This window comes from Mustela lutreola, chromosome X, assembly GCF_030435805.1.
Source record: "Mustela lutreola isolate mMusLut2 chromosome X, mMusLut2.pri, whole genome shotgun sequence".
NCBI classification, from domain to species: domain Eukaryota; kingdom Metazoa; phylum Chordata; class Mammalia; order Carnivora; family Mustelidae; genus Mustela; species Mustela lutreola.
Genome location: NC_081308.1, coordinates 105,845,890 through 105,862,209, shown reverse-complemented (window position 1 = coordinate 105,862,209; position 16,320 = coordinate 105,845,890). Strand labels below are relative to the sequence as shown.

The 16,320-nt window shown below is 39.4% G+C and overlaps 1 protein-coding gene across 6 annotated transcripts in view; it reads right to left on the bottom strand.

The window, feature by feature from the left end:
• Positions 1-16,320, bottom strand: part of GRIA3 (glutamate ionotropic receptor AMPA type subunit 3) — a 296,831-nt gene that overhangs the window by 104,269 nt on the left and 176,242 nt on the right. For all 6 annotated transcript variants that reach the window (XR_009349843.1, XM_059156924.1, XM_059156925.1 and 3 more), the window contains one exon: positions 12,793-12,846. Coding sequence is in view for 5 of the 6 variants with exons in the window: in XM_059156924.1 (XP_059012907.1) it covers positions 12,793-12,846 (54 nt within the window). In the remaining variant the exon portion in view is untranslated. The remainder of the gene's footprint in view (positions 1-12,792; positions 12,847-16,320) is intronic.

Here is a 16,320-nt window from a genome sequence, read left to right as displayed (position 1 = left end):
ACTGCCTACTGATTAAATTAACTTCCATATTCCATAAGCATCTTAAAAAGAATGGGCCCCAAAGGAAAGTTATTATATTCCCTCAAAATCTCTTCCTCTTCCTGTATCTATTCTTTTAATTAATGTACTTTGGGCCTACTGGGTCAGTGGGTGTGAGTCCCATGCACCTGTATTTTTATAATTTCATCAAGTGAATTTAAAACCCAAGTGGGTTTGAGCACCACTAGCCTAGATTGTTGTCTTAGCTTTGTAGTTGGTGCTCTAAAATCTAGTTCTTTACCTCTCCAGCTCATTCTTCACATAATAAATTTACCTTCCTGGAGCACCTGGGTGGCTCAGTCAGTTGAGCACCTAAATCTTGATTTTGGCTCAGGTCAGGATCTCAGGGGCCTGGGATCACGCCCCAAGTCAGTCTCTGTGCTCAGTGGGGAGTCTGCTTGAGGTTCTCTCTCTCCTTTATCCTCTGTTCCTCCCCCAACTCACATTTTCTTTTGTTCTCTTTCAAATAAATAAATCTTTTAAATAAATAAATAATTTAATTAATTTACCCTCCTAAAATACCAGGTAGAGCACAATATTCCTTTCCTCAAATCATTGCAAGGATTCCCTGCTTTGTACAGATGTATTAATACCCAAATATCTTGACTTGGCCTTCAAGAATTTCTACTATATGTTATTTTCTGTTCCCCTGGCCCACCTGTATCACTTCCTTAAACAGACCTCATCCTCTAGCCATATCATGCCATTTTGAACAGTGCTACCTTTGTCTGTTTTGTTTTGTTTGTCTAGAAAGGACCCCTGCTTCATCACTAACAGCTCTGGCTATCTCTACTGAAATTTCATTCTTCAAGAAAAATTTCCATTGGTTAAATAATGACTAAGGAAGATCAATATCAAATTGGTCTCTACAACCTCTACCGGGTACTAAAAGGGCCCATTTGTACTCTCTCTCTCTCTATCTTTTTTTGGGCCAATTATTATGTAGGCTCTTGCACATTGTTGACTGCTTATGGGCTTTTGTCCTCCTCACTACTACATGCCTTCCCATGCCTTCCATGAAATAAATATATGTGTATTGTCACAGCATCTTTGCTAAGTGACTCCAAGTTTCCCAATTTCTGCTGTACTAGGTGGAATTTCTGTTGGGCCCATTTTACTATTTTGTAGGGATTTCATTAACTAGATGTGATGATGAGGTGCTCAATGACTTTTGCTTAGATTGGACTTAACAAGTTCTAGTGCTGCTTGCATCTCACCAGTTCTGTTTGGTTAAAATTGTTGTTTGACTAATTGCCAGGATGGTATCTTTTCCTTTGGTTGAACCAAAACAGTGCGCAGAGGGAGAGATGAAAAGAGATGAGAGAAGGCAGAGGAAGACTGGAGGCGATTCTAGTACTCATAGATAGGATGAGTTGAAACTCCACTTTCTTAATTTTAATGTTTTAGGTATCTGTACAGTTGACTATTTGCCTCTGTGTAACAATGGCAATATTTGTTGAAAATATGGATATACTCTCCAGTAGTTATTCCCTTGAGAGGGAACCCACTCATTTGGATTTGTAAGTTCTGCTATATTATATCACTTCTCGATTATAATATATCTGTTTCATCCAGTGCACTGTTGCCCACATCTGGATGCAATTTTATAAAACCAACCATGACATCTGTGCCTAAGCAGTTCACATGGGATTTGCAAGTTACACTTGAATGATTCTCCAGGGCCATCTTTTATACAGATACTAGTTACACAATTGGCATCCAAACACAGATTGTCCCAATTTGAGAATAACCAGACAAGTCAGTCTTGCAAAGATTCAAATGACTTTAGGATTATCCTGTCTCCCTTGATTTATACATACTGTAATTCAATTTCTTTCTGGTAGTGTGGACAATGGAGAGTTGTAAATAAATATATTCAAAGCTTACTTTTAGAGCACTTATTTTAAAGATATTGTGTGGAGATTTTTTTCATATAATACTATTTTTAGGGTACATTTTGTACTGAAAGGAAAACAGAGACAAGTTAAGTTGGGTGACTTTCATTGAGTTGATGGCAGATTATGGGTGAGAAATGGGAAAGGTGGCTTGCCTATAGTGAAGATCGAAGCAGTAGAAAGAGGGTTGGGAAGTTGCCAAGGACAAGTATCTATCTCATAATTTGGATGGAGTCTGGCTCTATCTTTAGTGTCATTTGAATTGTTCATGTGGGTGATGCTTCGATAGGGAAATACATAGTAATTGTGGTGACTCAAGTTATCAGGTTGCTCATGAGAGACACAAGTCTTTTTCTAGAAGCAGGTCCATCCTCCTGAGAGGGTGTAGTGTGTGGAGTTGAAGATTACACCATATAAATTAGCCCTTAATTATAGGTTGCTTGTATTGTTCACTCATTGTTCTCTTCTCTGATCCAATCAACATACTTTGTAATCTTTTAAGGGTGATCCATTGGTAAAATGGTGAGTCATATCAAACTTGCCCTGACTTCATGGCACTTCAGTCCACTGGGAATTATCTGTATGAACATAAGTTGATATAAGCTCTATTAGCAGGAAAAATAGCCACCAATCTCTTCTATTAATGGTTGTATGGAGGGATAATTTAAATACCATAAAATCCATCCATTTGACACTGATTTTTTTAAATTAAAAATCAGATCATGCATCCCCACCCCAATTTGAAATTCTTCAGTGGCATTCTGTCTCTGTTGAAAACAGCTAAAACTTCTTTAATCAGTCTTACTAAAGCCTCACCTAATCTGGAATTCACTCTGCTCCAGCCAAAATTGCCTTCTAACAGTTCAGAGACTCTTTTCTGCCTCAGGACCTCGGTACATGCTGTTCCTTATGCATGACATGAACTTTCCCTGATTCTTTATATAATTGGATCCTTCTCATCATTTGGATCATTATTTCAAAGTCACCTTTTCTTAAAGATCTTGTCTGGGCATGCTATGCAGTATTTTGATTTTCCATACTCGGCCTTCTCTTCATTCTCTGTCCTAGATCTCTTCTGTCTCCATGCTAATTATTATAAGCTCTGCAAGTTTTATCTGTCCATTATGACTATAAGGTTCTTAAGGACACCACCCTCTGTCTTCCTTGTAGGGAAGTGAATAAGGTATTGGGCAGACAAGTGATACAGAGGAAAAATAACTTACTATAAAGACCTTTAAAGAAGTATTGTCCAAAGTGTATGTGGACTGGTGCTGGTCTGCTATTTTTTAGTAGTCAGAAATGAAATAAGGAAAGAAATAGAAAGCAAGCCTTTATAAACCTTATAGAAATTTGACAAGGTAGTATTATGGCTGTTAAATGTAATACTAAAATTTTTGGCTTATGTTTTTATATATCTTGTTTTGCTTGTTTCAGGTTTTTAGTAATTTATTTATGTTGCTTTGTGAAGACTTGGAGGAAAAAATTGGCCCTTCTTCACAGATAGTTTGAGAAGCACTGTTTTAGGACATGATCTGAGAGCCTAGGGAAGAAAACAGAATTCTTTCAATTTATCTTGCCAGAACATTGGGTAGAAAGTGATCTTTCCTTGTTGAGAGAGAGAAAGAGATTAGAAGAAGAAGAAGAAGAAGAAGAAGAAGGAAGAGGAGGAGGAGGAGGAGGAGGAGGAGGAGGAGGAGGAGGAGTGGAGGAGGAGGAGTGGAGGAGGAAAGGATGAAGGGATGATTGACTACAATGGGGGCATTTTTGGACAGTGAGAATGGGAGTCTCAAAGTTGGCAACTTTAAGGTGACAAGTGCCTGTGGATTTCTAAATGCCAGATGGGAAGTTGGACTTCAGCCCACTCCACAACTCCACATTCTCTTGGTGCTCTGCTGTAACCTATCTCTATTTGGAGAAGAAAGGGAATCCTCGGCCACCAGAGAAGTTGTGTACCCAGGGGAGGGGACTGGGATCCTGGCATTTGGGAGAAGTACGAATTTCCCCCTTCAGTCCTACTTCTTTTGCCTGTAAAACCACGCTCCAGCTCAGTGAGTTCTGTGTTTACATGCCAGCTTCTGAGGTGACATTGTTTACAACACGTGGTTTGTATATTTATAATTTCATTTTTTGAGTGTTTGAGGTTTCTTTAGAGAAGGAGAGAGTGGGAGAGAGAGAGAGTGAGCAAACAAGGGAGCAGCAGGAGAGAGAATCTTAAGCAGACTCCACGTCCTCCATGGAGCCCGATGTGGGGCTTGTTCTCACATCCCTGAGATCATGACCTGAGCTGAAATCAAGAGTTGGATGCTTAACTGACTGAGACACCCAGGCACTCTGAGCATTTGAATTTTCTATTTAGAACATAAAAATGGAAGAACAAAGGGAGATAGTATTAAACAAAACAAAAAGACATGGAGGGGAAGAGAGTAGAAGGGAACAGTTGTTATTGGCAAGCAAAACACATGACCCCATCTCACTTGAAGTTGTTTTCTCTCTAAATAAAGTGGGCCCCTCTTTGTTTCAGGTATATTCCAAGATCTGGTAGGCTGCAGAGTTCACTTCTTCAAGCTTAGATTACTCCTGCCTCTTTTGGGTTCTGTGCTATGAACGGTGTTTTGTTTTAGTAAAAATTTGAATTAATTAGATACAAGCTAGTTATATTAGATATTATACTAAATTATATATAAGCTAGTGCCCCCCTCCTTTATTTCCTGGCATGCTAATACTATGAATGAGGCAGATAGGGAGGGAAGAAAAGAGGAAGCAAGAGCAAGAGGGGAAATGAGAGAGCAGGAGAGAGGTGAGAGAGAGACAGAGAGAGAGAGAGAGAGGGAGGGGGGAGAGGGAATGTGTAGAAAAGAAAAGAGTGATGGACAGATATAATTAGTGCTTGTTAAGATGCATTTCATATTGGCTCTTGGACAGGTTTCAAACACTGATTCACAAGGCTCTCCTTGTTTTTTAAGACTTTTTCTCTCTGATCACGTTTACTCTCATAAATGTATAGTTTATACATAATGAAATATATATGTTTCATTCAATGTATTTTTGTCTTTGCAGATGTTCTTATGTGACCTTTTTGGGGCTGGCCTTTTTTTAAAGATTTTATTTATTTATTTGGCAGAGATAGATCACAAGTAGGCAGAGTGTCAGGAAGAGAGAGAAGGGGAAGCAGGCTCCCTGCTGAGCAGAGAGCCCGATGTGAGGCTCCATCCCAGGACCCTGAGATCATGACCTGAGCTGAAGGCAGAGGCTCAACCCACTGTGGGGCTGGCCTTTTGTCTCGCTAAGATGCTTAAGTGGGTCAAAGGGGAAGGACAAGATTCTCTGTCAAGAGTCTGCTCAACCTGCATTGGAGGCCTAGCTTGACAATGTATTAGCTCTGAGACTTTGGACAGTCATGTGTTTTCTCTGAGCCCATTTTCCTGATCTCTAAAAAGCTTAGGAAGGTGACTAGGTAAGAAGTCTCTCCTCATGGGAGTTCTGAATAATTTTAGTAAGAAATACAAAGAAAATAGCTGACAGCAGAGAAGAGTCTAAGAAATGTTAGCTCCCCTAACACAATGTCCTCCTTTACTGTCTGTTTATGTGGCCCTCTAGCACTGGCAGCTGACCTGACCTAACTTCCACTTGTAGGGTCAACAAAAATCACCCACTCTGGGATTGGTCTTGACCTAGGCAGGGAAATTGTTGGGTCTTCTAAGATAGTGGTTAACTGGTATAGCACTGAATGAGTCCAGTATGGCTCATGTTCTCCCCTGGACACCTCAAATGCTTGTTTGTTTTTTTTTTCTTGGTCCTATTTTCAGGGCTGGGTGCTGAACATCTGTAGTTGGACCATCTTAACCCAGATCTAATTCATTTTGTGTTGACCCCAGGGTGGTTTTGATTGATCCTTCAGATCCTCAGCTATGTTTAGAACTTAGATAAGGGTACTCATACTCTTCTTGGCTTCTGCCTACCTGAAATGATTTTAAGCCTGCCTTATGACTTTATATCCCTAAGGACAACAGTCTTCTGGTTTTGTACCCCCATTTATATCCTCAGCTTCTACCTAACTGCTATGCCTATATTCTCACTCCTGGTCTTCTCTGGTCTAAACTGACCTTCCATGAGGGAAGAAATGTAGAGCTGGAAGTGACCTTGGAGTGTTTCCCAAGTTTTAGTCATTAATATGCTACCTTTATAGTTTTCTGCCATATAGGTGGATCATCTGAGCCATAATTTACCTAATATTTTTCTTTACATGGTCTAAATTTTTTAACCTAAATATCTATTTTACCCTCATTCTAAAGAATGGTATCTGTAAAATCACAGAATTGAGAGGATAGTTACCTCAGCAATACTCATTTAATATAAATTCCAAACTAATAAGTTTAAGAAATTTTGCTGTGTACTCCCTAAAATCATCTTGTGTACAAGTAGTATACTTGGGGAAATAATAATTTGGTGTAACTCCCCATTTTATGGATTAAGAAACCTGTTTCTTAGCTCCGGGTCTAGTGCTTATTTTCATCATTCCTAGGGTTGTTATTCTAGGGTTGTGCACACAATGACTGAGCTATCATTACTGACATATATAAAAACATTAAATCACAATACACAACATGCCTGGGGATGCAATGTAAAGGATCCTGATCCAGGACCTTGCCTTGAAAGACAGAGAGGTTGTCTGACTGACAGAGTGTATACATGCTGGTTACCTCTGGTACCAGAGTGGCAAAACACTACTACCTTAGAGTCCTGGAAGAGAACACAACAATTATGCAACCACTCTGAAAAAAATGACTCCACCAACTGATACAGAATTTGTTGGAGACTTGTACACTCTCTCATCATTGGGATGTTCACCTCTGGCCTGTGTCTTCCCCAGACCACATCTCTGGTCTGTACTTCTGATGGAATCTTTTGTTTCTTCCAGAGATTTCAGTAAGGTAGAACTTTCTGCAGCTTGTTGTCCACTGTGAAATGTACAAGCTGACCTGTGAGAGTCCTGTGTTGAAGCATTCAAGGGCTCTCTGAGTCTTCTCATGTTTGGATTGCTACCAGAGAATGTCTATGTTAAAGCACATAGAAGTATTTGCCAGATAGAGCTCCTTGGCAAGGGGTGCACATGGTACTCTGGTGCAGGTGATTCCAAAAAGCTTAGGGAAGTGCCATGACTGTCTTTGACTTTGCATTTGTAGAAGGTTGGCGGGGGGGGGGGGTTCTGTGCTATTGCTTATACCAAGACTCAGATTAGACTTTGTTCCCTTGCGTATCTATCCTCAGCTGTCATCCGGCTGGCTCATTTTGACAATTTTAAATATCTATGCCCCCAACGTGGGAGCAGCCAACTATATAAACCAATTAATAACAAAATCAAAGAAACACATCAACAATAATACAATAATAGTAGGGGACTTTAACACTCCCCTCACTGAAATGGACAGATCATCCAAGCAAAAGATCAGCAAGGAAATAAAGGCCTTAAACGACACACTGGACCAGATGGACATCACAGATATATTCAGAACATTTCATCCCAAAGCAACAGAATACACATTCTTCTCTAGTGCACACGGAATATTCTCCAGAATAGATCACATCCTCGGTCCTAAATCAGGATTCAACCGGTATCAAAAGATTGGGATCATTCCCTGCATATTTTCAGACCACAATGCTCTAAAGCTAGAACTCAACCACAAAAGGAAGTTTGAAAAGAACCAAAATACATGGAGACTAAACAGCATCCTTCTAAAGAATGAATGGGTCAACCGGGAAATTAAAGAATTGAAAAAAATCATGGAAACAAATGATAATGAAAATACAACGGTTCAAAATCTGTGGGACACAACAAAGGCAGTCCTGAGAGGAAAATATATAGCGGTACAAGCCTTTCTCAAGAAACAAGAAAGGTCTCAGGTACACAATCTAACCCTACACCTAAAGGAGCTGGAGAAAGAACAAGAAAGAAACCCTAAGCCTAGCAGGAGAAGAGAAATCATAAAGATCAGAGCAGAAATCAATGAAATAGAAACCAAAAAAACAATAGAAAAAATCAACGAAAGTAGGAACTGGTTCTTTGAAAGAATTAATAAAATTGATAAACCCCTGTCCCGACTTATCAAAAAGAAAAGAGAAAGGACCCAAATAAATAAAATCATGAATGAAAGAGGAGAGATCACAACTAACACCAAAGAAATACAAACTATTATAAGAACATACTATGAGCAACTCTACGGCAATAAATTTGACAATCTGGAAGAAATGGATGCATTCCTAGAAACATATAAAGTACCACAACTGAACCAGGAAGAAATAGAAAGCCTGAACAGACCCATAACCAGTAAGGAGATCGAAACAGTCATTAAAAATCTCCAAACAAACAAAAGCCCAGGGCCAGACGGCTTCCCGGGGGAATTCTACCAAACATTTAAAGAAGAACTAATTCCTATTCTCCTAAAACTGTTCCAAAAAATAGAAATGGAAGGAAAACTTCCAAACTCATTTTATGAGGCCAGCATCACCTTGATCCCAAAACCAGACAAGGATCCCACCAAAAAAGAGAGCTATAGACCAATATCCTTGATGAACACAGATGCGAAAATACTCAACAAAATACTAGCCAATAGGATTCAACAGTACATTAAAAGGATTATTCACCACGACCAAGTGGGATTTATTCCAGGGCTGCAAGGTTGGTTCAACATCCGCAAATCAGTCAATGTGATACAACACATCAATAAAAGAAAGAACAAGAACCATATGATACTCTCAATAGATGCTGAAAAAGCATTTGACAAAGTACAGCATCCCTTCCTGATCAAAACTCTTCAAAGTGTAGGGATAGAGGGAACATACCTCAATATCATCAAAGCCATCTATGAAAAATCCACTGAAAATATCATTCTCAATGGAGAAAAACTGAAAGCTTTTCCGCTAAGGTCAGGAACACGGCAGGGATGTCCATTATCACCACTGCTATTCAACATAGTACTAGAGGTCCTAGCCTCAGCAATCAGACAACAAAAGGAAATTAAAGGCATCCAAATCGGCAAAGAAGAAGTCAAATTATCACTCTTCACAGATGATATGATACTATATGTGGAAAACCCAAAAGACTCCACTCCAAAACTGCTAGAACTTATACAGGAATTCAGTAAAGTGTCAGGATATAAAATCAATGCACAGAAATCAGTTGCATTTCTCTACACCAACAGCAAGACAGAAGAAAGGGAAATTAAGGAGTCAATCCCATTTACAATTGCACCCAAAACCATAAGATACCTAGGAATAAACCTAACCAAAGAGGCACAGAATCTATACTCAGAAAACTATAAAGTACTCATGAAAGAAATTGAGGAAGACACAAAGAAATGGAAAAATGTTCCATGCTCCTGGATTGAAAGAATAAATATTGTAAAAATGTCTATGCTACCTAAAGCAATCTACACATTTAATGCAATTCCTATCAAAGTACCATCCATCTTTTTCAAAGAAATGGAACAAATAATTCTAAAATTTATATGGAACCAGAAAAGACCTCGAATAGCCAAAGGGATATTGAAAAAGAAAGCCAACGTTGGTGGCATCACAATTCCGGACTTCAAGCTCTATTACAAAGCTGTCATCATCAAGACAGTATGGTACTGGCACAAAAACAGACACATAGATCAATGGAACAGAATAGAGAGCCCAGAAATAGACTCTCAACTCTATGGTCAACTAATCTTCGACAAAGCAGGAAAGAATGTCCAATGGAAAAAAGACAGCCTCTTCATTTTGAAAGGAAACATCTTAGCTCCACTTACCCTTTTTTGACCATCTAAGGAAATTCTAAATAGTTTTGGGGTGTGTGTGTGTGTGTGTGTGTGTGTCTTTGGTAGAGGTGTTTGGGGTATTTTTATCTGCTATAAAAAACCTGGAAACCATGATGGGATAATCTCATTTTTATCAGAGATTAGCAACAGTTCCTATCTCTATTGCCTGCATTCAATTTTATATAGAGTACGAGGACTTATAGAAACATATGGCTGAGTTCAAATGAAAAGAAAGTCACTAGAGGAAAAGAACTGGCAGCTCAAAGCATGGTGAATGATTTCACATTTTCATTAGGCAGACTGACATTAAGTCATGAATTACATTCTTTCTGAAGGACCAGACTTGACTTGCTCTTATAGTAGGCTTCCTCCCACTGTCTCATGATTCTGAGTCCTGGTTGGGCATTCAGTTAACGATTCTTTTCCACAACCTCGTCCTAGTGATTCTCTCTTGCAGTTCTATTGCTCTACATGCTTTCATTTTCTAAAAAATTAATTTATTTATTTTCAGAAAAACAGTATTCATTATTTTTTCACCACACCCAGTGCTCCATGCAATCCGTGCCCTCTATAATACCCACCACCTGGTACCCCAACCTCCCACCCCCCCACCACTTCAAACCCCTCAGATTGTTTTTCAGAGTCCATAGTCTCTCATGATTCACCTCCCCTTCCAATTTACCCCAACTCCCTTCTCCTCTCTAACACCACTTGTACTCCATGATATTTGTCATGCTTTCATTTCTGCCAGGTCTGGGTCTCAAGTTGACACCAAAGCTCATTTACAGGATTATTGGTGGGAATAAGAAGGCCCAGTTAGAACTCTAGAATGGCAAAAGTCTCCATGTATCATCCAGTCATTGATGCACATGGCTCAGATCTCCCTTTAAGATGGAACCTGCCTTGAGTTGTTGAGTGAGCTGATAGCCTCCAGTTTCAGGATCGGCCTCAGCTTTCAGGCAGGAGGTATGTGTTTCCTGAGCAGCTGCCAGCCAATGGCTGAGCAAGGTGGTTAGGGGTTTCAGGGTAGCATGGAGTCTTTGTGCAGGAATTCTCAGTTGTGCTGGCCAAGTCTTTCTTGGAACTATCCCATCATCTGAAGTTCTCCTCAAACTTCCTTTCCCTCTCTTTGGCTGATATCAAATCTGAATTGTTGTCTTAAGCTTTTCCTTCCCACTTGTGACCCTTTCTCTTTTATTTTTTATGGATATCACTCCCAGCAAATGTCTTGGACTTCTAATTATATCTTAGCATCTGCTTCCAAAGGGCCCGACCATTACATCAGTGAACTCCCCACTCCCATCCAAGGTTTATAGTAAAGAAACTGAAGTGACTTATGCAAGGTCCCATAGCTAGTTAGTAAGTAGCAAAGTCCGTATGACAACTCAAACTTTCTGATCCTTCATTCAGTGCTCTTTCCCAAACTTCAGTCATCCACATGTCACCATAACCACATATACAAAAACCAGACCTTGCCATATGTTTATCTCTCATGCTATTGCTTACACAACACATTTGACACATTACAAAATGGATTCATTTGTTGTTAAATCTCTATGTTAGCCCTGTATGAACTAATAATATCCATGCAATTTGGATTTTGATGTGCTCATTTTGTATTTTTCTAACACACAATAAATCGATACATTACCATCATAATAAAAAAAGTTTATGTGTGCACTATGTAAAGTCATCTCATATACTGTCAGTGATGGGTGAACCCTGGGATATATAAGGCAAAAGAGAAGGAGAAGGTAAAGAAGGAAGGAAGGGGAACAAAATACTTATTGATCAGAAAATAATGGTAAAAACCCATCAGTAACTGCCCTCAGCTGCCTTGCTGTGATATCCATGTTTCCCGCCAAGCCCTGGTCTAACTTCCAATGAGTCGGCAAACATCCTTTACTTATTGGTTGCCTTAAAAAACCAAATTGAATGTATTTAGAAGTAAATGAAGAATCAGGATTTCTCCTCCTAAAAGAGTCAATACATTTATCCCCCAAATGGTCTGAAGTGCTCCACTTTGAGCAATTTATTGGAGAAGAGGCACACTACATTTCAAAGCAATAGCTTTAATCATCATCTCATAAAGTGTTGGAAAACACACTTACTAAAAGAGGTTTAAGTAACATTTCCTTTCTCATTAAAAAATTTTAATCATTAAAACAAATAAGATTTTTTTCTTTAAGAAATCTAGGAATATAATTATAATAATCTTTCACCTTTGTTGCTATTCTTTTGGTGTAAGAACTCCATAATGATTATCATTCTGTTGTGCTAACGAAACAAGATCAGGGTTAGAACTCATGTTATGTGATAATGTAATAGATTCTTAGTATCACAGTGATAATTTAACATTCCTCTTTCCTTTTGGGGACATAGTATTATTCAAAACTTCTGCCAAACAGATATTCCCGATTTAGAAGCCATTTAGTTAATTCTTAAAACAATTGTTTTTTTGGAGAAAGAACTGTAAACTAACCTAAATGTAATACTAGCTTCTAGAGGTCGTGGGTTTTAAAGACATGGGAAATATGAAGGAAAGGATTGAAGTTGTGTTTTATTATAAGTATAGAGGTGGCTGTCCACTTTGACAGGGTCCCTTGATGTTCTATGTTCCAACCTACTTCTGGAATCTGATTTGAAAAGATTTGGTAGTGGTCTGCTTCTGGAAAGACAAACCCAGTACTGATGTGTACGTCTACTTGGGTAAAAGGGGGAAAGAATCAGTTTCTTGTGTCCCCTGTCCCTTGTGTTATATTTCAAACCTGGATCAAATGGTTTACATTTCAAATTCAAATCATATCTAACAAGAACTGGTGAAAAATCATCTCAAATTACTATGGTTTAAATGAGAGAATAGAAGCTCACAGCTCAAACAGAGAGCATAATTGAAAACAAGGCTATTGCATTCAGGTTTTGGCATTTACTGACTCATTTCGCCAAGCATCTAAAGAACATGTTAGGTTCTTTGTGTATTTCTTTTTTCGACGATTACGGATGACACAAACTAAATAGAATATATTGCCCTGGGAAACAAAAACTCTGCTTGTTCTTACCAGGTTAGCAAGCATGTAGTGATAACCTCTTGAATGTTTTCCCAGGATCACAACCTGCAAAAGAAGAAATAAGAAATATTGCTTATTTAAAAAGGGCCTTTTCAATTGCCTAGTCAATGGGAAGTACAACAATCAATCGATGAGCTAGAGCGAATTACTTTTTAAAAAATTTTTTATTTTTAAAAGATTTTATTTATTTATTTGACAGACAGAGATCACAAGTAGGCAGAGTAGCAGGCAGAGAGGGTTGGGGGAAGCAGGCTCCCAGCTGAGCAGAGAGCCCGATGCAATGTGGACTCCATCCCAGGATCCTGGGATCATGACCTGAGTGGAAGGCAGAGGCTTAACCCACTGAGCCACCCAGGCACCCACTAATTGCTTTTAGATGATCAATAAATTGTTAGGTCTTTTGTGTATAGTAAAATCACAGTTAACAGGACCAGAGGGTTTTTTTTTTTTTTTTTTTTTTTTTTTTTTTTTGCACATTTCAATTTCAGGCAGAAAATACAGGAGGAATTGGTAACATCAAAGTTAAAAGTGTCAAAAACAAGGGAGGAAAATCTCTCTAAACTTCCAGGTCAGTAGCATCATTGTCACTTAAAATAGATGGCAGAAGCCATGAAGCTGATGACCCCCCCCACCCATGAACTGGATTCTGTACTTAGCTGCTGAGATGGAAAATGGGCTGAATGTGGAATACAAATTAGAAAATAGAATGTGCAGTACATTTTTTATCTGGAATGCTTAGGGAATAGAACACTCTGGGAATGGAGTTAATGGGATTTTCAGATTAATCAGGATTGCTTTTAAACTTTTCTAAAATGCTTACCTTCCTTTTCCTCCCTTAATAGGAAAGATTTGTGACCATCTGTACAGCTTTTGGTGCTGGATGCAAGGCCGCAGGGCAGGGGGGAGGGGTTGTCCCCTAGGGGACATTTGGAACCGTCTGGAAGCATATTTGGTTGTCACATCTGGAAAGGTAACTAGTATCTAGTGAGTAGAGGCCAGGGATGCTGCTAAACATCCTACAGTGCACAGGCCAGGCCTCCACAACAAATAATGGTAAAAAATGTCAGTAACACCTGAGGTAGAGAAACCCTGCCTTGGGGTCATCATTCTTATGGTAATTTTCATGAATAACACTGTATTAATTCTAAACCCTACAGTTTACAAAATGCATTTTGTTTTTTCAAAATGTGTAAGTGAATTGAAAGTTGTCAGTCGCAAGTTTTTGACTAAATACTTCACAGAAGCTTATTTCCAGATAGCTAAGTAGGGCAAATTCCGGTTAATTGAGGATTTTATAAAATGTCACGTTATTAAGTACTGATGATGCACAAAGTACAGTACTGAATGCAGGGAGTGGGAACCAGGAGGGGGATCGCATAGAGGTTAAAGATACAACTGGATGGAGGTTCCTCAAAATGTTGAAAATAGAACTGCCCTATGACCCAGCAATTGCACTACTGGGTATTTACCCTAAAGATACAAACGTGGTGATCCAAAGGGGCACGTGCACCCGAATGTTTATAGCAGCAATGTCCACAATAGCCAAACTATGGAAAGAACCTAGATGTCCATCAACAGATGAATGGATCAAGAAGATGTGGTATATATACACAATGGAATACTATGCAGCCATCAAAAGAAATGAAATCTTGCCATTTGCGACAACGTGGATGGAACTAGAGCGTATCATGCTGAGCGAAATAAGTCAAGCGGAGAAAGACAACTATCATATGATCTCCCTGATATGAGGAAGTGGTGATGCAACATGGGGGCTTAAGTGGTAGGAGAAGAATCAATGAAACAAGATGGGATTGGGAGGGAGACAAACCATAAGTGACTCTTAATCTCACAAAACAAACTGAGGGTTGCTGGGGTGAGGGGGGTTGGGAGAAGGGGGGTGGGGTTATGGACATTGGGGAGGGTATGTGCTTTGGTGAGTGCTGTGAAGTGTGTAAACCTGGCGATTCACAAACCTGTACCCCTGGGGATAAAAATATATGTTTATAAAAAATAAAAAATTAAAAAAAAAAGATACAACTGGAAGTGGAACCCAGTTTTGTTCCAGGTCTGATGCTAATACCACTTTAGGAGCCCTCTTTAAGAAAAGTGAAACAAAAGCATGAATATAGTAAGGCTTTGGAAAGAACCCATGCAAGTAAGGTGCCCTTAAGCTTAAGCTTCCTGACAAGTTCCACCATGGACACAGCTATCAAAGGATTTAAAAACAACCTGAGGGGCGCCTGGGTGGCTCAGTGGGTTAAAGCCTCTGCCTTTGGCTCAGGTCATGATCCCAGGGTCTTGGGATCGAGCCCTGCATCGAGCTCTCTGCTCAGTAGGGAGCCTGCTTTCTCCTCTCTCTCTCTGCCTGCCTCTCTGCCTACTGGTGATCTCTGTCAAATAAATAAATAAAATCTTAAAAAAAAAAAAAACAACTTAAGGGGGTTCCTGGGTTCAGTCAGTTGAGCATCTGACTCTTGATTTCGTCTCTGGTCATGATCTCGGGGATGTGGGGATTGAGCCCTGTGTTGGGCTCCTTGCTCAGTGGGGAGTCTACTTGAGATTCTCTCCTTCTGCCCCTTCCCCACTCTCTCTCTCTCTCTCTCTCTCCCTCTCTCTTTAAATAAATAAATAAAATATTTAAAAAATATAAAAAATATAAAATAAAAACAACTTGACAAGATAACAAAATTGCTTATGTATCAAAGCAGAACTATATATAAAAGGCCGTAATAGCAGTAAAAACAATTGCCCTTAATTGAGTGCCTAGTATATGGTAGACAGTGTGCTAGGTGCGTTATATGTATTTAATCCCTTGAACAATTTAACAAATTAAGTATCATTAGTTTCATTTTCTAAAGAGGAATCTCAGCTAGCTAGAGGTTTTTTTTTTTTAAGATTTTATTTGACAGAGAAAGAGACAGCAAGAGCAACAACACAAGCAGGGGGAGTGGGAGAGGCAGAGGGAGAGGGAGAAGCAGGCTTTCCGATGAGCAGAGAGCCTGATGCTGGACTCCATCCCAGGACCCTGGGATCATGACCTGAGCAGAAGGCAGAGGCTTAATGACTGGGCCACCCAGGCACCCCTAAAGAGAGTTTAAGTAATATGCCCGAGGCCACACAGCTCAGAAGTAGTAAAGCTGGAATTAGAACCTGAATCTGTCTGCCTCTAGAACCCATATTCTTGGCAGTACATTACATGGTTTGTTAATATGCACTAAATGTCAAACACTAAAAATTGTTCTAGGTTCTTGGAGAAGAAGAAAAAGAGGTATCTAAGGTCTGCTGGAATGGATAGAGGTTTCCTGAAGGAGATAAGGTTTAAACTGGCTCAGAGGCATGGAACCACATATTTCAATATCCTTATCATGCTGGCATTAGAAGTTTTCCAGTCATTCATGGGCAGAGAGAGAGAGGGAGAGAGAGTGAGCGAATGAGAGAGCTGTTTTCAATTAATTTAAAATATGAGCCACATTTCTGACTGATTATTTATGGAGGAAATGAAAGGTTAATGAATGTCTT